General features: G+C 38.8%; 1 protein-coding gene across 1 annotated transcript in view; it reads right to left on the bottom strand.

Moving 5' to 3' along the window:
- Window positions 1-254: 254 nt before the first annotated feature.
- Gap43 (growth associated protein 43) overlaps window positions 255-26,067 on the bottom strand; it is a 94,121-nt gene continuing 68,308 nt past the window's right edge. Inside the window, exon 3 of the mRNA XM_059277636.1 lies at window positions 255-933. Within this exon, the coding sequence (XP_059133619.1) occupies window positions 848-933 (86 nt within the window). The 3' untranslated portion in view covers window positions 255-847. The remainder of the gene's footprint in view (window positions 934-26,067) is intronic.

The following is a 26,067-nucleotide window of genomic DNA, read 5'->3' as shown; positions in this document are numbered from 1 at the left end:
TTTCACTACTGTGAGATGATGAATGTCTGTTGCTTAAGTCACAACAACTGTGGTTCTTTGTCACAGCACCCCTAGCAAGCTTTTGTGGCACCCAACTGTCTCAGCAGGATTGTAGCCATTGGTCCTGGCCGGTGCTTCCGTCATCAGGGCTGTTGGAGATAGTGTAAGAGCTCAGGGAGAAGATGAACTAGAGTCCAGTATGTTGGAACAGGGCGACCAAAGGGATGTGGAAAAGAAATACAGAGACACCCAGCTTGATTACTCTCATGATTTATTAATATTCAGATTGAAAAAGGAGCCTCACAGCCTCAAGTTACGCTAATTGGCACATTTGCTTTATTTATTTATTTTTAAAACAAACCAGGTTTTTGATTTTTTTTTTATCCTTTTTGTTCATTCCATCACATTGAAAATGAGGAAACAGAAGTGGTTTTGAATTCACTTAATATTTTGGACTCCTCAGAACGGAACATTGCACACGCACACACACTTGAAACAGAGAGAGAATAGAGAGGAAAGTGGACTCCCACAGGGCCACACGCACCAGATCAAAAAACTGGGGTACAGTGCAAGAATTTCCCAAGATGACTGCATCATCATTACCAAAAACTCGCATTAACAACACCAAGAAACAAAATGTTTAAGCCACACTGTTGGACTTGGGATCTTTCCTGCTTTTTTTTTTTTTTAAATGTTTGCCACACAGAGAGAAAGAGGGCTAGTAGGTAGGAGAGGACAGGCTCACACGCGTGAGCGGGACAGGAGAGGAAACTTCAGAGTGGAGCAGAGAAAGGGCGGGAGAAACAGGGTTCAGGTGGGAGCAACATGGAAAGCCATTTCTTAAAGTTCAGGCATGTTCTTGGTCAGCCTCGGGGTCTTCTTTACCCTCATCCTGTCGGGCACTTTCCTTAGGTTTGGCTTCATCTACAGCTTCTGAGAAAGGAAACAAGATGGGGAGAGGGAGAGGAGCGTTAGTTAGTATTTTGTCTCATGAATTTGTTCAATGGTACAATGCATTATTTCTTCTTTTCAAGTCATTGCATAAGAGATTGTGGTAATGTGATGAGTAATATCCCAGTGATCCAATTTCCCAGACCAGAAGCTTTTAATCTAGGAGGCCGCTCAGTAACACACAAGGAAGTGAAGGACAAATTGTTACTCAGTAGATAATTACATTTCTTTAGTGTGTGTTTGTGCGTGTGTGTGTTTGCACGCGCATGTGTGTATATATGTGTTCATTCGTGCATGCGTGTGTGTTATTTAGGTCAGAGGACTACTTGCAGGAAGGAGTCAGTTCTCTCCTCCCACTGTGTGGGTTCCTGGGATTGAATTCAGATTGTCTGGCTTGGTGATGAGCACCTTTACCCACTGACCCATATCTCCTGCCCATCACTGGTTTTTAACCTTACAATCGAGGCACCCACAATAATCTGTTTTTCTGTTGCTTAGTGTCAGAATAATTCTGGCAGATAAGTCATATGGCTCATTGAGCATCCGTTCTAATTTATATTACCATTTATTTCTAATAATGTGAAGTTTGGAAAATAAATTACATGAATTTTAATCCTCTTTGGGAGCCAGACTAAAAATTGCAGTTTGATTAGGAAGAGGAAGATCCCTTGGGAGGGTGGAGTTGGTTTTGCCCTTTGTGGCTTCCTTTTCCCAATACATGGAGCACCAAAAAATACCTGGAATTATAACACCTATCTTATGACCACAAAGACACAATTTGTATAGTAAATATGGTGGAACAGAAAGAAAATTCACCATTACATGGGGTGTAGAACACTTGAACACCTTTCTATCATCATTGAGGGAGCTAAACAACCAACCACTTTAAACCACTGTGATGGTTCACAGTCTCTTATAGCTAAGTGCATTCCAAGGGAATACACAGACTCATGAAGTGAGCATTGCTTAGCAAGGTAGATTTAACTTTATGAAGGTTAATTCCCCCAACTCCAAAGCTTTCCCTAGATAACTTCATCAACTGATTATGTGCTGTCAGACATTTTACTAATATGCCAGCCTGTCTCAATAGAATCCATTGTCCCTAAAATTACTTGGTGCCAACTAATGGCATATCTTATGGCCCATACCAAGACCACCCCTAAGTCCAGTGATTTTTCAGAGAGGCCTTATAGACTCAGCCATAGCTGTAATACAATTCTTCATGGCTGTAATTTATGATAGAAGAAGGACACAAAACAAAATAAATAGTGGAGGAGAAGACTGCCTAGGGCAAAAATGGGGGAACAGACACAAGGAACTGTGAGTCTTCTCCCTGTGGAGTGTGAAGAATATGCTTAATCCTTCCAGCCATGAATTGTGAGAACACATGTAAGACAGCATCTATTAGGGATGCCCACTCAAGCCTACGAGTTCAGATGTACACTGGGAACTGGTCACATAAGCGTCCACTGCTTGGCATGAACTGAAGCCAGACTCCCAGAATGAAAACAGTTGTTCAACATAAAGTGTAGTGGGTAGCCATTCCAGCTTTTCACCAATAATAAAGTCCCCTGTTTACACTCTGTTATCACTCTTATCAAATAGGGGAGTGTGAGAACTCTTCACAGGTGCCAATCATGAGTCAATTTTATAAGCCAACTTAAGGACAAAAGCCCTAAGGCTACTGTGCTAGCATTTTTTTTCTCCACACTTTCTGGTGTTAAAGACACCTATGCCCTTTAAAATGCAGCTTTTATTATTGCTTTCCTCTCTTCATACCTACTTGCTGCCAGTTTTCCTTAGACAGATAAACTGGAGCCAATGGGATCTTACTAGCCTGGCAGATTTGTATTTAATGAGAAGGCAATGGGTAGGCTTTGAAAACACTAAAGCAAAAAAAAAAAAAAAAAAGTCTAACAGATTTGCTTTAAGGATATTAAACAAGCAATGTTAAATAAAATGGATTGTTATTGGAAGGAGATGCTGAAGTTAGCAAAATGGACCCCACTTAGCAGGCCATTAGAAGAATTATAAAAATGTATGTGTCTTTCAAGTCCCTCACACATAGACTGGCGTTCACTTATAGATGTATATTTACATTTAAATAAGACCACCACTATCAGACATACCTTTGGAAATCCTTCTTTGTAAATATATCTAAAAAATGTCCTTGAAAATGTACATGGTTTCTATAATCGAGCCATTCTTATCTGGTAAATAATGTAAGCAGATATGAGCAATAATTTCATCTTATAATGGCTCTCTTATACCTGAAACTTTAAAGTCTTACTGGCTTTGTAGGACTCACAATTCAGGGTGGGTTACTTCTGCAACACAGTGGTTACTTAGAGTCTTCAACCAGACAGCTTTCCAAGTGACAACTATTGACTTTGAAAAAATTGTCTCAATTCATATTTTTGGATAAAACAAACATAATCTTGTCAAAATAATATTGTATGTGCCAGTATTCCTCAAAGATTATGAACTTTTGGTGTAATCCAGAAGAAAAGAGTGCAATGACTTAGGTGACCAAGGTCCTTGTGTAGCAATCTAGAATTCTTTTGGAGGATTCATGTGGAGCCTAGCACTGATCAAACCTTTGGATATTAAGAGTATGCCAAAAGCGGTTTAATATCTCTATTGGCTCCACAAGACAATTTTAGAGCCCCTTTAAAACTACAGAAGCAGGATTCAAATGACCCAGCAGCAAATGGAAGAGTCAGTTGTTGAAGCAGGAGAACACTTCAAATCTTTCCTACTGAAATAAAACTTTGGGAACTACAATATATATGATTTGAGAGAAATTATGAAACTCAAGAGAAAAGAGGTTGTATGCTGGGTAAAACGAGAAGGATTTTGTGCTTATGGAATGTAAAGGAAGGAAATTCTAAGAGAATAAACAGAAGTCAAAGATTCCCATTGATTCTGAAAAGCAGAGATGCTTCTGTTCTTTGTTGGGGTGGAACCAAGTTAAATCTTCTTCAGTTCTAACACTTTCTCCTGGCATTCTTTGCCTGGGCCTAGCACAAAAATGAACACTTGTAAAAAGTTGATTATTATGACACAAAGTCATTGTTGACAGTTCTCTATGAATGCAGCTTTGAGACTTACAAATTTTCCACTGATACTTCAAATTATCATATATATATGTATATATATATATACATACATATATATATGTAATTGTTATTTACTTAACTGATGTGATACACATCTGCAGTGTGGTAAATATTCTGTGTTGGGGAGACAGTGAAAACAATAATAAATATCCCATCCAAATTGAATTATTTTATAACATTTATTTAACACAAAGAAATATTTATAGCTATGGAGTGTGATCAACAAAGGGGACCTTTAACATACAACTTAGATATAAACTCCTTAGGGGCAACAACATCTACTTTTGTTCTATTTTGAATCCCTAGTGTTGAGCACAAACAATACAGGAAAAGCCCTCAATGAGTTTTGAGTGAAACAATGAATATGTATCTTCATTTCTTAGATAAGGAAATTGAAGTACAGAAAGAGATGTTTCTTAAGTCATATGGTTTGCTGAAAGCTAAGCCAGGACTAAAGCTCAGGTATTCCACTTATTTTATATCAGGGTAACAAGCTTGAGCTGCAGAGGTCAGGGGAATACCTGTTTTACCAACTGAAAACTGAGATGGGTAAGGCTGAAAGCACTGGGCCATGCCTTAAGCAAACAAAGAGCTGTGACATACGCAGAGAGCACTTGGTCAGAAGAAACCTGACCTATAAACTCCAAACTGGAAAGGATGACAAGCAGTCTCAGAGCCAACCAAGAAATGTCACAGCATCTAGGAGCAGAGCCTGCCGAAAATCCACATACATAAACCTCAGCCCTTTGTTTAGTAAAGGAGAGTTTGCTTACAACTCCCAGAATCTGTGTTGTTGATTCTGCATCTTCTTCCCCACCCCCTCCTCCCCCCACCCCCGTCCCCTAGATCAGAGACAGTAGGACCCCAGCTGCAGAGCCAGCAACAGAAAACTAGTAGCTAGAGTCTAGAAGTTTTTGCTTCCCTATAAAACTAAGGTTTTCTTTAAGGCTCCTGAATATAAATACCAGAAAATGACCATTGATTAGATTCAAGTGAAATGTCAGTCATTTGGCTGAAACTTAATTCAGAGGAAGACATACAATTAATTCTGTGTCTACCTTACTTTGCATGAAACATGAGTAACTTTTCTGCCTGAACATTGAGCAGAAAGGTCATTTTCATTTGAGATGATGAGCTGACTGCTTCAGGAAAGTAATATGTATCAAGTCAGGGTGTTCAGTGAAGTTTTGATAGGCCCCTAATAAATTATGCAAAATAATAAATAAGAAAGAAAAGAAGGAAGGAAGGAAGGAAGGAAGAAAGAAAGAAAGGGAGGGAGGAAGAAAGCAAGCAAGCTTGGAGGGAAGAAACACTGGAAAATGCCAGTCTCTTCATCTCTAACAACTTCAAAGTGAGGCCAGCTAAGATGAAGAACCCATACTACTACTAAAGAAAACTATACATACAAATGAAAGAAACCATAGTCTGATGTGAGGTTATACCTGCTCTAAAAGCATCTACTTTAATGGACACTAAATGCAGCCTGTGAAGGATTTTAAGACCAAGTGGAAGAGAATTTGTTAGGATATCTGTGATTTAGAGTAGGTCCATTTGAACCTGTATGCAAGAAAGAACGTCTCTGGTTGATTAATGGGTTTTCATCGGCACCGATGACAACCATAAACAAGTCTTACAGATAATAAATCACACTGGCCATGCAGTTGTAGATCTACAATTTTGTATTTTCTTCAGTCTTGGTGCCTGGAAGTAGCTGTAAATTATGGCGTCCTGACCCTTTGTGTAAGGTATTTTGCTTAAACCAGTATTTCTAAGCTGTTGTCAATGCTCAGAACAGTTGTAAGCAGATTCACATTGTTTCATTTTCATCCTTGCAGCTACTCTAACAACCTTATGTTACATCTGGGGAATCTGAGGCAAAAGAATAAATAATTTATATAAAGTTGTACACATGGATGGTAAGTGGCAGCTTACCTCAGCCTGTCATAGGGCCTGTTTAAGCCTTCCTCTTGATATCACATCCTCTGCTTTCCCCTTAGCCCAGTCAGTATGGATGGACTCAGTGGGAACAATGACAGACACAAGTCCATTGTTATACAGTCTCAGTGTCAATAAAATCTAGAAGTTGGACTTGCTAAAAATGGCTCAAAATGGTAGGAAGAAGCCTCATTAGTGTTTAGTAATACAAAAGCTGGCTTTGGCACATTCTGGTGCTAATTATGTAATTTGCAAATGCTAGAGATGAGTTACTACGTAATCTTTGGTATTTTAAGCAAAAAAACAAAAACAAAAAAACTTTGATCCTGGTGGTGAGTGTGAAAGACATGAATGGCTGAGGCCAGCTGGTCACTCCAATAGCCACAGTCCAGTTAGCATAAATAACTACATTCCTCATGCACTCTCCCTCTGCAACAATTGTTACTTAAGAGGCTGAAGAAGCTAAAGGACTAAAGTCACATTTTCAGTGCCTAGTGACATCAAACGAGGGAGCAGAGGTAACAGGGCTCAGAGATGGCAGTGTGAGTCTGACATGGGATACTGAAGGAAAGAAGAAATCCTACAAGATAAAGAGTAGAACACAATTTTCTTAGTCACTTAGCTCTGGATGCTACTTTTAATCACATTAAGCACAAAAAATTAATATTAATATTGATGTTTTGGTTAAGATAGTATAGGAAAAAGAATCATGGCACTATGGTCTGGATGTTTGTATTCTTGCAAATTCATATGTGGAAATCTTGATCCCTGGTGTGAATAATAAGAGATGGAGTCTTTAGCCAATGATTAGACCATGAGGAGGGAGCACATATGACTTGTCAGAAAGTTCTTTAAAAATGGACCATTGAGCACTCACTGGTTCCTTCTGCTATGTGAAGACACAGTGAGGATGTTAGATCTTTAAGACCTCAGACCCTCACTTGACAAAGTGATTTAATTGTAGACTTGATTTAAAATTTACCAGCTGCCAAAGGAATAAGAAGTAAATTTTTGTTTCTGAAAAGCCACCCAATTTCAGTATTTTTTTTTTTATAAATCAGGCAAGCTAAAATACTTTGACAATATATACATATAAATGTGTATGTGTGTGTGTGTGGGGGGGTATCATGTGGACAGATGATGTGTCCCCAAGTTGGTTTTCATCACATCAAAATCAGCTCCCAAAATGTGGTCCCCTTATGAGGACTAGAAATGTGTTTTAGTGGCTTGCATTAAGAAAAAAAATATTTATGTGCTATAAGGTATGAGATTAAGAGACATGGTCTCATTTTCAAGAGTAAACAATTATATCCACAGGAGAAGCTTAAGGTAGGAACTTAAAAAAATCATTTAATCTACTTTCTTTATGCAATAATCTAAGTCACATGAATGCCACCTAGATATAAAAACAATATTGAGACAACTTAGACAGATGATTTTAATATTTAACAAATAGTTGTAACTTGTCTCACCAGCATTTTAGGCTTTGCAAATTCTTGCTTTTCTAAGCCCAAAGACCTCTTAGAAATCATTATGCTTGCAGGAAGCCTCTTTTAATTTTATCATTTATTTATGTGTTAACTTAAAAAGAGAAAGCCAATATCATAGACAATAAAGTCATATATTATACATGTGTCAAAGTTGAAAGACATTTCAAAATGACGGAAAGTGTGTTCATCCATTCATTAATGTATCTGATGAAAGAACTGAGCTACATACTATTCTATGAGTTAGGAGTAGACAGTGATTACAATGAAACGCAAATCAAGAGTGTCTGTCTTCTGGGATTGTATATGCTAGTAGTTTCGAGAATGAGGTGTTGCTCATTGGAGAAAGAGGTAAAGAAAAGAATAACTTGGCAGAATTCACCATCATTTCTCTTGAGCTACTTCTCTTGAACTTGCAAAGTCGAATGTTCTTGAACAATCTCATACATTTAGAAAAATGGAAGACCTTTGTAGTTTTTTTCTGCATCATGTGACCCATGACTACCATTCTCTCCCCACATCACTTTTTCCTGTGCTGGTTATTGAACTCAGAGCCTTGTACACGCTAAGCATGCTAGGCAAGTGCTCTGTCACTGAGCTTAACACAGTGACCCTTAACTCCGTGACTATCATTCTTAAAAAAAAGATCAAAGTCACATTAAAAGAACAATAAATATGTAAAAATATTTCTGTATCCATTTGCACAGTAGTCATAAACGACAAAACTGCAAAAAAGATTTGAGTGAACAATTTCACCGTGGTCCTTCAAGTTCTGTATCGACCTGACTCTCCTATCCCTGCTGAAAGTGAATCTGGAAGCAGTTCTTGCCTTTGATGGTTTTCATTCATTTCCTCGAAAGGGTGAGAATAGTATGTCTGTGCCTTCCTTCTGTTGACGAGCAAACACCAAGACCATATGCAGCAGCGGCTGCTTGCGTGCCCATCCAGGCAGTCTGGTTTCAGTGCTGCTGGAGGGATGGCGGTGTTCCCAGCTGCCGTCGCCCACATGGAGCTCTAATGGCCCCGTTTCCTGGCTCTTTTCCAGGTCCCTCCACAGCCCTACATTACTGAAATTAGGTTGAGTGGATTTCCGAGTAAAACATTACCTCTTGGGACCTGCCCAGCTCTCCCCGGCCTTGTCAACATTGATTAAATAGAATCTACTATCATCCTGAGGCCATGCCCACAATTATTCTACCAATCACCACTGGGCTGGGGTGCACTTCCCTTTCCCGTTTTATTTTCATCTTTCTTGAATATTAAGCATCATCGTAACCTCAAAAGCTCAGAGGAAAGCAATAAGGAGTACTTAGCAGCTTACTCACATATGGCGCTTTTTGTGACTCACATGGTCTTTTTCTTGAGCTGTACACCACCAGATGTCAATCTGGAGTCTAAACTGGCTTTTGGTTGTCACTGGGACCCAAATTTTCCTTTGTCGTCACTTTGTTTCATATTTTAAGTTATATTAAAATACTGAGCCTGTACACATAGTGTTTGATGTCAAGTTAATGATCTAAATTACACCTTCACCCTTGTCCCTTGTTTTCTGAGCCTTTGAGAGAGAAAATAATCCATTATTCACTTACATTTTTCAAATAATAACAAATAATTTAATTAAGAAGAAATGTCAGAGGCAGCTGCCTTGAGGTCTTAGTGATACCCCAAAACACAACATCCACATGTTCTCTACTACCCTGCGAGTTTCAGAACTAAGCAACTCTACCATTTATCTTGACTCTACCACCTAGTTGTACAAGCTCAGACAAATTATATTTCCTTTCTTTGCTTCAGTTTTCTAATCTAGAAACAATAATATGGACAATTTGCCTGCCCCCTGTAGTGGGTAGCCATTTCAGCTTTGATCTGGAAGTTCCAACCCCCATTGAGATTTCGGCAACTGTCACGCCTACAAGGCGGGGCCAAGGAAGGCGCCTGGGGACCCGAGATCTGGATGGGCCAGGGCTCTCCCTCTGTTCTGGGACCCTGGACGGTGGAGGTGGGCCAAGCAGAGCTCCAGAGAACACCACTGGACTGCGATACACCTTCCCCAGGCCCCGCGACCTACCTATCCCTTCATTTGTAAGTTATGCCATTAAATAAATCTCCTTTTAACTACGTGGAGTGGCCTTAATAATTTCACCAATAGCACCCCCTCACTGAAGATTGTGTGGTAGTTGTGAAAAGATATTTTATAATACTTCACAAAACGTAAAGAGGACTGCATGTAGTCTGTTGAACAGTTAATCAACTAGGGGTTTGAGGTTTGTTTGACTTTAGTCCAACTTATGGATTCTGTAATTCTCATTCTGAGACAAAAAAAATTTCCCAAAGAAAGAAAAAAAATTGTTTTTTCTCTTTTCTAGATAAAATGAGACGCCCCTCACAACACTTCTCTATCTCTGGCTGAAAACAAGATGCGTCTTGTGAAGAGCTGTGCACACAAAAGCAGACACTCGTAAAAGGAAGATTATTACCCAAGGGAAATCATTGCTATAGACACTAGCAGGGAATATAGGCTCTCTAGTCAGTGAAAGAAAAGCTGGTGTTTTCATTTGAAAGGAAAATAGACTCAAAGATTAAAGACAAGAGCCAAAGAAGAATGGGTCAACTTGTTTTAGAAACTTCTTAAACTGTATCTACACAGTTGGCCTACACAATCAGCAAAAATCAATATCCCATCTCCTCCTATTACTGACATGCAGAAAGAGCGACAATTAAAACTGACATGACTAGTCTAGTAGCTGTCAGTAATTTCTGGCATAAGATGCAACAAATATATAAAATTAAATGATTTTAATTGTATTGCGTGTGTGTGTGTGTGTGTGTGTGTGTGTGTGTGTGTGTGTGTGTGTGTGTGTGTAGACTTACCTATCTTTCTAAAAGTTAAAGCTTCCATCTGACAAGACAGGTGAACATGTCCAAGCTTCATCAGAGACTTTCTAGAAGCCTAAGTAAGTTCCGTCTTTGCTTTCTTAGCATTGCAGTTCCTACTCAGTTTGCTATAAGCAGACTGCAAGTGATCACTGTAATATTGGCCCAGTTTGCCTTACCATCTTAAAATTTCTTTGTTTTTTAAAAAATAACAGGAGAATAACACACACACACACACACACACACACATATACACACTTCAATATTCTTTTGAGAATGAGTAAAACACATATCTAGTTTTGATTTTGTAAATAGCTTGCCATAATAAAAAAAAGAAAGAAAAAAACCTTTCTCAATGTTACCTTTTCCCTCATTTGCCATTCAAATAGACTCTTCATCTCTGGATCCTTACCTGTGCCTGTCAGGGGGTTATTGCAAATTGTAACTGTGCTATTTGTGACCTGTGCAAAACTTACCTTATCAGGCCCTGACTCCCATCTCCCAGTTGCTGCAGGTTTGGCTGGCCACAACCTACACCTGCCTCCTTGACCTATCGATGCAAACTGGGAGTCACCTCTATCTCAGGTACCAGAAGGGTCCTGTCTCTCTGGATCCCCTACTTTTGTGTTGTGGTGCATTCTCTGTTTCAGAGTTCTTTGAGGGATAAGACAAGACCACACTTCTCAGCTTTCATCTTTGCCCATCTTCTTCAGCCCTACTCTCTCCAATTATTAATTATTTCCTTAGAGGGTGCCACTAATACTTTAGTTACACAAAAATTCTGTTCTCAGGCTCTGATCCAAAGCTATCCTTTTCACCAAGAATGGGTGTGATTGGAAGGCTGAGTAGTGGGTACTTTATTTAATGTATACAGAAAATATTCAAAGTTGAGTCATTTGAATTTATGCTCACCAGCTCTCATGACTCGGCTCAATTGTGTTTCCCACTTCTAAACTACTCTAGGGAGAATTAATCACTTTCTTTCATGTGGAAACTGTAGTCCTTGCATTATATGCTGGTTTGTGGTGTCTTTTTTCTTCCCCTGATCATAAGCTAAAGTCTTTTTCCCCCCCAGGGATATAGTTACACAAATTTATACTCCACAAAGGCAGGTTTTTTTTAATTTGATTAGCTTATGAATCTCAATCTTTAAAACGTGCCTTAAAAAATAGTGTGCGTCAGTATTGTCTCCAAGTCCTAGCATCATGCTTAATATCTATGCTCACAAAATACTGCAAATGATAAAAATAGAGGAAAATCCACAAATGCTTTTTAAATACAAATAAAACTTCAATAACCGCAGACTGGGACCTATAATGAAACTACAACTTTCAAATTGGGGTTACAAAATGATTCCCAATAAACCAGAGTTTATGGCCATGGAAGACGTCCTCCATTTCCTTGCTAATTTTAATTTTTATAATTATTAATTTTCTAACAGTTATTGAGATATGCAAGAAAGTTTCTAAAAGATAGATATTTTAAGCATAACTGTTCTTAAATGGCCTAGAGCAGTGGTTATGGGATAATCCTTGAGCCAGACTGCACTAATCCCCTGCTGTGAAATTTTACTATAGCTTTGGGTAACTTACTTAACCTCTTGTAGCTTCATTTTCCTTATCTGTAATTGGCAGTAATGTTGGTACCTCTCTCACAGGGTTGGTATAAGAACTAAATGTGTTGATTTAAAGTCCTTCACAATGCACTTCATGTTTTAGTCATGTGCTTGCTCTGAAAGAGAACATTGTCCAGTGTTTGCCAAGTATTGTATTTAGGAGCTTGGGATAAAACAACTCAATAATTACATTCCATGCTTTTTCATATTTTCATAAATGAGGAATAATAAATTTACAGACATGAAGACAACTGAAAATCAAATGAAGAAAATGAAACTGACAGAGTGTCACTTCCTGGCTCACAGGGATGCCTAATAAAGGAGTTGTCTTCTCCCTCTTCCTCACTACTGAATACTCACCCAATCTTGAAGAAACTTAGCAAAAGGAAAGAAATATCTGCCCTATTAGGCTTTTGCTTATAGGGTGAAAAATATATAGAGAGAATTCTTTGAAAACAAAGCTTTGAAGTTGGGGCCAAGGTTCAGAAATGATTTCAAAGGCAAAGATGGATCACTGGCCAAAACAGCAGGGCAGCAAAATGAAAAGTCAGATGTTCAAGATCAAGATTGAAGGCTGCTGAGCAGAATTATACAAAAGTTAACGACATCCCTGATGAAGCCTCGGCTTACCTACCAGGAAAACCTACTTCCTACCTAAACTTCATATCAGTTGATTTCAAATGAAATAGCTTTATACTGGGGCTTAGCTCTGTTCGTAGAAAACATGAGTACTCACGTTAAATGAGCAGGATCCAAAGTGCCACTTGTTCCTAGCTGTTCAGTGAATCTAGCAACCAATGGAAAAGTTACATTGGGAATGATGATGTTTCTAGAGGTCAGGTTATCATAGACAATTTTAAGAAAAAAAATCCTTTATTCAGTCATATTAATAGAATTCTATATTTTAAGAATTCATTGTTTAAGCTTTAAAAATAATCACTCGAGTGAGATTTTCCAGCTCTGTTATGAGAAAGATTTTTAATTTCTAGGAAGTCTTGTGGTCACCTGTGGTGGGGAATGAGCTGAGGAAGGGATCCCTGGAGAGGACTTCCCTGATGTGGCCATTCTTCTCACTCATGCATCATACTCCATGGTTTCTTTACCTTCCCAAGTACTGAATCCCACCAGATTCTGCACATAAACTGTCAGGCCAGGGAAGGAAGTGGCTGTCTTCTCAAATGACTTTCCAGGCCAAAAAAAAAGTCATACTTCCTTGGGAATTTTTATCAAACATGACAGAAATTGGCACTTCATTTTCTCCTCCTCACCCTGAAAAATGTTTTCCTACAATTCTCCCTGACACACTTTGGAGGAAGTTGCAACCAGAACAAAAAATATCAGATAACAAAAAATATCAGATACCATTCCCTGCCCATCATTACAGATTGTTTCCTCAAACTATGAGCCAAGTAAAGTCTACCTTCTTTCCAAAAACGACAACAAAAAGACAACCCCACAACAAACCACTCAGATGTGATGTATTTGGTATCATTTATTAGGCTTAATACTAAGAGAAATATAATAAGATAAGCAATCTTATTGGCCATTTTTTATCAATATACTCTCTTGTCTTCCTTTATCAGAATTTTTCTTCAATTGAATTATATATGAGCTTTATGTGGCATTTCAAAGGGTCACCCAAGAACTTACCTAGTGATTTGTTTGTTTGTTTGTTTCCCTTATATTTGAAATAGTAAGGATGTCTGAGAAGTAACAAGGAATCATACTATTAACTACCTACCTGAAAAACAAAAACCCTATAATATAAGTAAGTGTCTCTCTCTCTCTCTCTCTCTCTCTCTCTCTCTCTCTCTCTCTCTCTCTCTCTCTCTCTCTCTGTGTGTGTGTGTGTGTGTGTGTGTGTGTGTGTGTGTGTGTGTGTGTGTGTGTTTGTATATATAATGAAATTTTCCCATCTGGGCCAACAATGTTCCCTCCAAGAGCCAAAGATCGTCTGTTCTAACCAAACCCAACACCACACATGAAAAACTTCTTTTGAATCGTTACCCAAGAGAGTCCTAAAACATGACAGGCTATAGGCCTTGGTTAACTCTCAGAGTGGAAGGTTAGTCCCTATTCCTGAAGACACTATGCACTTCAAAGGGAGGACCCAAAGGCCCTTGAGCTGGAACTGACTTGAAAGCCTCCTCCTGTGATTGGTGTCTTGCGTCTGACTTAGAGAAAATTAATGAGCTATCTTCCAGGTTGTGATGACTTTTGTTTAAAAGAGCCTGTATTGATCCACAATAATATTTTCAAATATATTGAGTCAACTAACATGGCTGACTACAAAGTTGATAATTTCAACATTCATCCTTAAAAGCAAAAAAAAATCTCAGGGTTTTCTAAATCCTACAATTTGATATCAGATGTTATGATCTGGTTATCTGATTCCAGGGCTGACATTCAAAAATTAAAGCTGGGCATGACTCCAATTCTAGGAGAGTGACACCAATCTTGTTCCAGTTGCTTAAAAGCCTCTCCGCTTGTGAACACCCATTGTCTGGGTGAGATGTAAACCTGTAAGATGGGAGCACGGCACCCATGGATAGCAATCAGTGAGTTTCTTGCCATGACTTGCTGTGATTTGTTTGGGTAGAACTTGAGATTAGGCAGACAATTATTTATCCTTGTTGTGTAATTTTCCCTTATGGCTGTGTCTACACAGCACAAAGCAAACTAGAAACTTGGCAGTTGTCTTGCTAATTTTATCAATGCAAATGGCTGAACTACATAATTCAGGACAAAAAATCCTAAGTGTGTATATATTATCACAGACTTGGCTTGTGATGATTCATAAAATTACAGTAAATTGTTCATGTAATTAGTGAAAGCTGGGGGAGCCCTTTAAATGATCTCATCTCAGCCCATCCTTCTCTAAGAGAGTAACGGAAGACAGAGGTTCTGTGCTTTACCTAAAGTCACACAACAAATCAGAATTCTGGGATCCTTCTAGGAGACCATAGTGATCTTTGCCGTCCTCGTGGACAAGAGCATTCTAATGCTGATTTTATTTTATACCTCTCCCTTGAAGTCTTAAATGTACTGTGTTTCTACTCCCTCCATCTTTCTCTTCCTCCATTCCCATTTTCCTTTGTGACATACAAGGCGATTCAATATAAGTTAGTAAGAGCTATCAAAAGTAATCTTAGACTCTCTGGAGGCTCACAGAACCAGAACTGAGAATTACTGCTTTATAAAATTTCAATGTTGTGTTCAGATTGAAAGGAGATGAAGTGGAAATCCTACACAGAAAGGGCAAAAATTAGGGACCTCTAAATGCATTCATTAGGCTGAATAGTAACAACTGATTATGATACATTTTGTAAATTAAATAATAAATTACTGGATAGTCAGAGACCAGAAGTGGATGAAATTATTACAGATGCTGTCATAGCTATAAATCCATAAGAGATCATTATTATGTCCTGCAAAGGAGGAAATAAAAGTGAATACCATTCCTCTATCAACCACCCCCTCCAGATTCTGGTGGTAGCAGGACGTTAAAAAACCAACTGTGAAGGTTTAACCCAATTTGAAGTTAATTTAAAAAACATTATTGTAACAAGCAAACCACATAAAAGGCGTTTGTATTATAAGCTTACACGTGGGTAAATAGATGCAATCCCATCTCTTACTGGGACAATTCATTTTGTACTCATTGTACGCTTTGGTTTCCTGGGGCTTGTCAAATTATGGTACTGCCTTTGAGCAAAAGAATTGCTTTAGGAATCAATGGCATTCACTGGAACACAATCAGAACTGTATTGGAAAAGTAATATTAGTGTTTGTACTGGTTTTTTTCTCTTTTTGGCCACAATCTCGAAGCTCTTCTCTTATATACAGTGACAGAATGTTATGGCTTTGGCTATTTGGGAACATTAGGAGAATAATCAGCAAAAGAATAAGGATTCCTGCCGTCTGAATCTTATCCAGGATAGAATCATAGACTCATTATTTAAATGTGCAATTTGAAGGCAGTGCCACTGAGTGTTTATGGTCTAACAAAACTGCTTTACGTGGAAGGTAGAACAGTCTGAGTGCCACCAGCTACCCTCCTAACATCCCTATCAGAAAGACAGGGATCTGCTCGCTCATTATTAGTGACCATAGTGGGTAGAAAGAAGAGGGCCAGTGTACAGTGGAAATCAACTGCAGAGTTCTCACAACCCTAGTGACATGTAGACAATATCCCTACCTAATATAACCCTCAAATGTAACTGGTGAGTTGTATCTTGTCATATTCTTACTAAAAACCCTAAGTCAGGCCTAGAACCTAAATCTAAACTCTGTTCACCCAATAGTATAAACACTGTCTACTTTTCCATCCTCATTATGTTTCATGTACTTCCTTATAGAGAATTCTTTTTGTGGCTCCTTCAAATTCAAGCTTTTGCCTCTTCTGGAACCTTTCTTATGGGGCATCTCTCTATTGTAAGATGATGTGCCTTTTTACTCACGTTTCTCATTTGAAAAGGCTTTCTCTAACCACCAAATCCAGAATATATCCTGCATCATCCACTGACCCTGCCATTTGTCCATTTCTTCCATTCCATCAATTGCAATTTGTACTTCTTTAATTTTTTTTTTTAGCAATTTTGTAGGTCTTGCACAAGGGGAAACAAGCATGTCTGTGTTGTTTATTATTCCATTCCAAGTTTCCATATTGTGCCAGACATGAAATACATACTCAATAAATGCTGTTATAATTTAAAAAAAAAATAATAAAGTGCAATTTGAAAATTCATCCTTTGAGCTGGGCATGGTGGCTCATATCTGTAATCCTGTAACTAGAGAAGCTAATGGAGAAGGACCACCATGAGTTGGAGACCAGCTTGGGCTACAGAGTGAGACTGTCAAAAGAAGAAGAAAGTCACCCCTCTCTGTTTCTCTACCCAATGTTTTTACTCTCCAATAAGGTCATTCTCTAGGACATATTGTATATAGCAACTATCTCCTATCTCTTCCTTTTTTCAAGTTCTTCTTTCAAAATTATTTGAAATTGATCAGGGTATGCACCAACAGCACCTTAGTGTTAAAGGGGGGGTCTTAGAGACCCTCCCACACCCCTAATCTGTTGCAGGTATCTACAGTGACACCTCCAGAGACAGACAGTCTCTACTTCCAGAACTTTGAGTGTAAATTATCCCTATATTCCCTAGAAATCTACCACTGTAAGCTTTATGCAGCCTGTCTGCTGGAATAACACAGAATAAATAAATTAGCAATCTCTCTTCTATCCAATGCCTTTCATAAAGTTTAGGGTAACCTCTGTCTTGGTGATGTGCACTAACCTATTTTATTCCTTTCATCTCCAAGCAATAAACTTCATGTAAGAAAAAAAGCTATTAACTGTATATCTTTTCTTTACCTTTCCTTCCTTTTTTTTTTCTATCTTGAATTCACCAAACAAAACAGAACAATTACACTGTAGACCATAAACCTCAGTTACCCTTATTATCATGGTATCATTGTTCCAGACCTTTCTTTGAATGTTTGTTCTTTCTTTTGAATATTAACCTTTATCTGAGATTTATAATGGAGAAAACAGCAATAGTTAAGAAACTCTCCCATTATTTTGCTTCCTGAACACCCCCTATCCTTTTGTACTCCAGGAAGCGGCTTACCACAAAGAACCTCTTCTTATAATTTGCTGTTCTCACAATCAAGATCCCCACAAGACTCTGGCATGCCACTCTTGTTTACCTGTAACAATGCCAAACATTGACCTTTCCCCCTGTGCCTAAACTACTGACAAGACCGGACCAGACATGGAGCCTCCAAATCAGCATTCTTTGTCTATAAAATGTTTAGCTGAGACTAGGTATTGTGTGTCCCTTTGAAATGAGCTGGACACATGGAAAACAAATCTTGCTCAGCTGAATGAAATTTCTCTTATTTTAAAGCAACCCCAACTGTAAATCACCTCACCAATGATGACCAGTCTGTTCCTGCCTATAGCACTCTTAGAGAAAACCAAGATACTATGATGCCAGCCATGGGATTCCAGTTGCTATAACCTGCTAAAAAATATCTCTTAGGTTATTATCACATTTTGGTTTTGACTTCTTACACTACTAGTTTTCTTTCATATCTTTTATTAAGAATAGGCTATGGGTTTATTTCTGCCCCTATGGAGCCAGACTTCCTTTTTCTTGCCCCTAATATGATTATAACCCAAGATTCAGCTTCACATCATTTTTGCAGATTGTTTCAAAGATTCATTTCTCTAATGACCTGAATGTGAACCATTAAATGCATGCTATCACCTCTATAATATTTAATTATATTTACTTATTTATTGTGAATATGTACAAGCATACATGCTCACATGCCAAGGTATCTCAGGGGAGATCAGAGGACTAACTGAAGGAATCCATTCTCTTCTTCCCCTATGTGAGTTCTGGGGACCTAATTCAGGTCATCAGGTCTGGTGGCAAGTGCCTTTCTTTATCTGCTGGGCCATCATCCGCTTAATCATTATATTCTTAATGTTTAAACAATCTTGTAAGCACATTGCTTTTATCTCTGTATCACATTTGCCAAATTTTAGATTCTGCTGTCTAATATGTTTCCTTATACTTAACTTGCCTGCTAACTTCACTCCTGTATTTTAAACTATACTAAACATCACCTGGCCATTGTCTCTATAAATATAATTAGACTGGCCTTATCATCTCTTAGTGATCTAGATTAAAATCCTCTTTAACTATGTACCAACATCTCTTCATTCTTCTTTTTCTGGCACACCTCCATAACTGAGGCCATGAACATGAAATTAAAAAGTACTGATAAAGTTCATATAAAGGCATGTCACATTCAAAAGGAACAGAGATCAACCACACAGATACTGTTTGGCCATGAACCCAGGTGATGGGTGGAAGATAGTAAATGAACTATCTGAAGTACATGGTTATGGAAATAGTCCCACAGTCAGTAAATAAGCAGTGGAGATTGCTGGAACACAGTAATTAGGAGAGATCAGAGCTAAATTATAGAAATCTATCAGTAAGCACAGAGTCTCTCTAACCATGTGTTTAAGAACAATAGTATTTCTGGCTCTGTGAGTATGGGCAACAGTAAGTCTGGGTTTGAGTCTCAAATCAGCTGGAATTTTAAAAAGAGATAAATGATATAGGGCCTGATGTAATGCAAACTAATCAAAAGTATAGTTAGTAGGAGAGTTTCCAAACTATTGGTTGGCACAAGTTGATTCAATATTGGGATAATTGTGAGAAGGATTCTTTCAACAACCTTAACCTAGGAGTAAGAACATTCCAATGCCAGGGACAGAACTCAGTCTGAAAGACATATGCTACCTTTATTGGTGAGGCTTCCACAGACACATGGCAAGACATCCAGCTGTGACTGCAGAAGGAGGTGGAGGAAACACTAGCACCTGAACTAATGTAATTACATCATAATATGCTTTTCTACTCTCAAGTAGCTAAAACAACTCGCTTAAAGCTGGTAGATGACAACATAAAAGAGAAAAGAGATGACTGATATCCCAACTAAACTAATTCTTTGAAACTTTAGAACCTGAAACTTGGGGCATAATTCGCCTTCAGAGCTAAATGAAAATACACTGAATTTGAAAACGTTAATTTTGCTATAACAGGTTCAGATGCAGCTGTCTGTCTGAGCCACATAGCTTAAGTATTGCTGCCAACTCCCACCTAAAGAGTACAGGAAGAAGCTCTCAATCTACACTGCCCTGAGTTGTCATTTAGACTTGTTGACATAAAAATGGAAAAGTTATAAAGGAAAAAAAACAATTTAGTGAATTGTGTTTCGTTTTAATCTCTCTCTCTCTCTCTCTCTCTCTCTCTCTCTCTCTCTCTCTCTCTCTCTGTATGTGTGTGTGTGTGTGTGTGTGTGTGAGAGAGAGAGAGAGAGAGAGAGAGAGAGAGAGAGAGACAGACAGACAGACAGACAGACAGACACCATGTTTCACAGTGTACACATGAAGTCACAGGATAGCCTCGGGTGTCAATTTTTGCCTTCCACTTGGTTTGAGACTGGGTCTCTCATTATCTGCCAGTGCATAAACCAAACTATCATGTAAATTGTTGAAGAGTCTGTTGATTCTGCATTTCATCTACCATAGGAGCTCAGATATTACAGAAACAAACTTCTATGTCTGGCTTGATTCTGGAAATCTGACCTCAGGTGTTCAATTTCCCTTTATCCACTGAGTCATTTCCCCAGCCTTAATTCTGTTTTTCTCCATTAGGTTTTTGTAAGATTTTTCGAAGGTAGTCCCTGAATTTAGTGAGGTATAGTTAAAAAAAATAAAAATCACATATCACATAAAAATAATCACATGTATGAGAAAAAAAAACTTTTTATTTAAGGGAACAGAGAAATTCTATGGGACATCAACACTTTCTATCCAAAGACTGCCAGGAGCTTATGTGTAGCTAAATGTAACTGGGTTTATTTTATTGACAGGTTGTAACCGTGAAAACACACACCACACCACAGGGAAATATGAGACATCTCAGAAGAATCAGAAGTGATTTATTTGAGTTTGGTGTATTTATTGAGTTGGTGTACTGGAGATGAATTGGGAAACAGAATACACTGTGTATTGAGATAATGTCATGGATGGGTAATTTCATTACTGAGTACCTCAACAAATACCATTTAGAAAAACTTAATTGTTTATATAGCCAGACTAAGGATATGGATGGCCATTTTGTAGTTTGGGTAATGTTTACACTTAGATTATGTTCATATATGATCCTAGCTGTCTTACATAAAGTGCCTTTGCCTAATTTTTGTGCTCTGTAAAATGTTTATATACACAGGAGAACTCTAAAAAAGACCTATAAGAACCAGACTAGACCCTGGTTGTTAAGGACAGATTTTCTCTTCCTCAAGAGAAATAAAGAAGATTTCAACTTGACTTTTATAGATATGAGGTGTCACTTAAAGTCCTTTCTTATATTTCCCTATAATACCAAAGACGTGCAATTCCCCTGAGCCACATAGAAAGAGAAATTATATTGATCACCTGATGCCCGTGAAAAATTCTATTTTACCCCAGTGTATTAGCTGAAGCCTTACCCTGAAAATGCTTTTATTGGCTTTTAAAGATGCTTATGACTCCTAGTGGACTAGTGGCACTGTTTTCTAATTTAAAATATTTTAATTAAATAAAATCTTTCGTGAGGAAAAAAAGAGCAGGCGCGATCAGAGTCTGTCAACTCGGTTGTCCTTTTACTGAACTGATATGACAAGATAGTACGTTTGGGTTTCTCACCCGCTCTCTCTTCCCCCTCCTTCCCTTAATGGTCTGTCAAAAGGAAACTTCATCCAGTGTTGGCACTAATGCTTGTTGTAAATAAAAGGGAAATGGGAGGAAAGAGGAGGAGGGAATAGAGGAGGGGGTGTGTTAGAATCTAGATTTGCAGTTCAATTGCAAAGCTTCTCTCTTAGTGTCTAGACACCAGCTGCCTGGTTGCCATGGGAACCCACTAACTTTGGCTGATGGGCTGAGTAGCAATGATTCTCTGGAGATCTGGTGGGAGCTTGGTGGTGGGAGGAGACAGAGAGAGGTTGAGATAGATGGCACAGAGGGTGTTGGAATAACATGGCACACAATAAGACAAAACAAAAGTGTTTTGTGAAAGGGTAGCATTAACCCTGTTACAGTTTCTCTCAAACACCTTACTCGTGGTGATAAGCTATAAATCTACTGTACCCAGCAGGTGTCAGGACACAGGTTGCTAGAGATGAATAGCTGAGCCAGAATGATTATATTCCCATTAACCTCCTGCCAGTGCCAAAGTACTTCTTCAGTAAGCCGACGCTTCGCACAGTAAACAGACTCAATGGAGAATCATCAACTCAAGACTTGGGAGTAGGAAATCCCCAAGAATGGCCACCACACTTCCAAGTACTCACCAGTAAATGTTAATTGCAGCTCTCTTATCCCTTCTCCCCACCTTTGTGCTCTTACCACTTACCCATTTAAAATGTAGGGGTTGGTCAGCAGTTTCAGTAAAAGGGGGTGATGGTGGCTATGCTGAGAACTGAGTAAGGAATGATGTTTTACCAGTTTAGGTCAAAATCATTAAGCACACAGTTGTATTTTGTTCTCTTATTTGCATACAGTCTCCCATCATTGGAATTCTCAGTCCACCAGTTCTGAAGTTTTATGGTCGATTCCTGGCATCCTGGTCCTTTCTAACCACAACTTCCTTTTGGGTTGGATTTTCTTCTGATTGCACTGACACTCTCACCCCTACCTCTCCCATCACCCAATCTGTTCCTAATTCACCTCCTAGCTACATTCTTTCATTTCACTTTCTTTCTTTTTTTTTTTTTCTTTTCTGGAGCTGAGGACTGAACCCAGGGCCTTGTGCTTGCTTGGCAAGCACTCTACCACTGAGCTAAATCCTCAACCCCTCATTTCACTTTCTAAATGCAACAGCACCTAAACCTTTTCCACAGTCCTTTCTCATCAAAGATCATGCACAGTCACACATGCTAGGTTTATTGTTGGCCTTGGTGTTCAGCTATTTTGCAGGTACTGTTCCAAACTACAGTCAAAATGCAAAGGAAGTGCTACTGAGTTTACAGGCATTTTTTAGATTGCAACTGTTTTTCAAATGAACAGTGCTGATAGATGACATGGAACTTAATCCTTAGATTATGACCAATCTATGGTTTGAATTTGAAACATCCTCCTAGGCTCACATCTTGAATAGTTGTTTCCCAGATAGTAATACTATTTTAGGAGACTAAAGAATCTTGAGGAGGTGGAGCCTTCCTTGTTTTGACTGTTAGAGAGGAGCTGGCCTGTAGTACCTGTTCTGCTTTCTCTGTTTACTAGCTCACATGGTATGAATAGCCTAGGCCATATGCTCCTGTTGCTATGAATGGGGCCGCCCTGCTCTACTTTCTGTGTTGTTACAGTATTGTGAACCCAAATCATTCTTACAGTAACTAAGACATCACTTGACACTAAAAGAGTGGCTTGAATGCATATGTGTTCATGTATGTGCACACATGGGTGTGTGCATGCTTACAAATTGCTATATGTATGATTCCATGCTTCTTTAATTCAAATATGTATATTCCATATATTTTTCATATAGTGGACCCATTAAAGAAATATTTAAATCATATTGAGCTATAATCAGCATGTAAGAAGATCCAGCATACTAAAACAGAACCATTGCTGGGTAAATGCTGAGTTAATCATAACTTATGACATAGAAAATTTTAATCCACTGAGACTTTGTAGACACGAAATTTTCCATGACTTTGATTTGCTGATTCAACATGAGAGAAAGACAGCTCAGTCCTATGCAAATGTGAGTTTCACCATCTATTTTAAGTCAGAGTAGAATTCCCAGTGGTTGGGATTAAGCAGGGCTCATGTATTATTTCCTTTTCTTATTGTTGTGACTACATATCTGACAGGAAGCAATGTAGGGAAGAAAGAATTTGTTCTGGCTTACAGTTTGAAGTTATACAGTCCATCACAGTGAAGAAGGCACCGTGGCAGGAGTGTGAGGAGGCCTGTTCACCTTGTATCATAATCAGGAAGCAGAAAGTGTGCAGAAAATTGTGGTGGGCCACAAAATTTCAACCCCATCCCTGTGACCCACTTCTAGAAAGGCTCTACTACCTAAAGATTCTACCACCTTGGGACCAACTGTTCAAACACATGAGCTGTCGGGGACATTTTACACTTAAACCAAAACATTGGCTAAAGTTGTTCTCTGCCCTTTATATAGTCTTTTCCTCAGGAGAATGAGACAATGTGTCCCACCCATGGCTAGTCTCCCACACAGAGAGGGACTGTGAAACAAGGTCAAAGGATCAAATGCCTTAGCACCATACCCTGGTGAGGGCTGTCAGCTACTAGAGGCTATTACATGTTCAATGATATGAATTATCAAAGAGTCTACAGAAGCAAGGGAAGCTGGAGGAGAATCTATCTAGGTAAAGAGAAGAAGCACCTTAATGGCCACTAAGGAAAGACTTACAAAAAGTGAGCATCTTTTCTTTGCCATCTATGTGCTATCTTTTAGAACTGATCTGGCTACTTCATTTTCCTTTAAGTGATCACAACCAAAGAAGTGCCTGTCATATTGTCATATAGGTGACTTCTTCAGTCACAGAGTAAAAACACGTCTTCTATAATGTTACTACATGTTCTACTTGCTAGGAATACAGCAACGTACAAAACAATACTAAAACAAAGATTACCCTGTCTTCATGGATCTTATATTGAAAATAAATAATTAAAATGTATAGCATATTATATAGCTTTAAGTGCAGTTCAACCCTTTAAGAGACATCTATCATTTCATGAGCCCAGAAAACATTGTGGACAAAGGGATGGAAAGTGTAGATGAATTTCTAAATGGTCTTATTAAATAAAAAACACCGAGCCAGATATAGGGGTAAAAGCCTTAGAGAGATCAGGGAAGTAGGGAAAGCCACAGCTAACCTTACTTCACCAACTCTGCAGCTTCCAAATGCCAGTTACTTCCTGTCTACCCATGCCTATATGCCTTGCTGTTCTGCCATCTGATTTGGTCTCTCTGCCCAGCTACATCACTTCCTCTTCCTGCCCAGCTCTGTAGACCTCCATGGTTAGTTTTGGAATTTAAGGCATGTGCCACCACACCTGGCTCTATTTCCAGTGTGGCCTTGAACACACAGAGATCCTGCCTGCCAAGTGATAAGATTAAGGGCATGTGCTACCGCTGCCTGACTTCTTAGTTCACTTAAAATGGCTTGCTATTTCCTCTGATTTCCAGGCAAGCTTCATTAAAGCAAAAATAAAATATCACCACATTTCAGCACAAATAAAATATCACCACAGGAAAGTGTGTAAAAGCTGGAATATAGGACTAAGTAAAGCACTGTGCTGGTTGGATTTTATTAACTTTAACACAAACCAGAGACATTGACATCTAAGAGGAGGGAACCTCAGTTGAGGAAATATCTGTGTCAGACTGAGCTGTAGGCAAATCTGTGTAGCATTTTCGTGAGTGTTGATTGATGGTGGGAGGACCCAGGGTAGCTAGTGCCATCCCTGGGCAGGTAAAGGGTATAACGAAGGTGTGAGAAAGGTAGCTGGATGTGAGCTTGGAGAAACCCAGTAAGCTATGTTCCTCTATGGTCTCTGCTTCACTTCTTGCATCCAGGTCCTTGCCTGAGATCCTGGTGTGTTATCCCTCAATGAAGGACTGTGATTTGTAAAGTGAACTACACCCTCTCCTTCTTCAAGTTGCTTTTGGTCAGTTTTATCACCACAACAGAGAGGAAACTAAGTTATAATGGAAGTTAACTATGAAATGCTGGGTCAAGAAGGTGAGAACTTAAAAGTGTCTATTGGGTTTCCCACTATGGTAGGCATTTGTGACAAGGTTCTTTCAGTGGAACCTGGAAAGATGGGTGTGGTCCTTAGGAATCAAGAGAAAACCTAACGAAGTAACCCGGAGTCTGAGCATAGACAACCCTGTGAGACCATAAGACTCAAGAGCCAGATTTCGTGTGTGAATCTGGAATCCATCACTTCCTAAATGTGATACCTTAAGCACCTCATGCAACCTGTCTACACCTCGGCTTCCTCAGTGATAAATCCTACCATAGAGGGTTGTTGTGCTGTGTGAGGCACATCAATGGCTGAGGAGTAAATGAGACTGTCACTTCATCCTTGAAAAGACAACTGTGCTATCAAGTTCTGTTCTAAGTCCTAGAGTCCAAAATAATAAACATTCTTTGAGTAATTTTGGTGAAAATACTGCCAAGGCTGGTCTGTTTTCATAGTGCTTTATGACAGCTGTGGGTTGAGTCACAAGAGGTCATGCCATATTCCACTCTTCTGCTTAACGTGATGTTCAGGTTTTTTTTTTAAAAGGCAGTCTAGCAATTCTGAATAGTTAATGAGTTTGAGGTTTTTATTTTCTCAAATTTCTTTATTTTTGAAAGACCTCAAAAGCTTTCTTTCCCAATCAGGTTGAATTTCCGTGGTGGTTTGTGAAAGACTATTCAAAATGCTAAGGCAAACATTTCCAGGCTACAAAGTCAGTTCATGTGGCATTCTGTCAAACAG

The sequence above is a fragment of the Peromyscus eremicus genome, chromosome 12 (genome assembly GCF_949786415.1).
Source record: "Peromyscus eremicus chromosome 12, PerEre_H2_v1, whole genome shotgun sequence".
NCBI classification, from domain to species: Eukaryota; Metazoa; Chordata; class Mammalia; order Rodentia; family Cricetidae; genus Peromyscus; species Peromyscus eremicus.
This window is presented reverse-complemented; position numbering and strand designations above follow the sequence as displayed.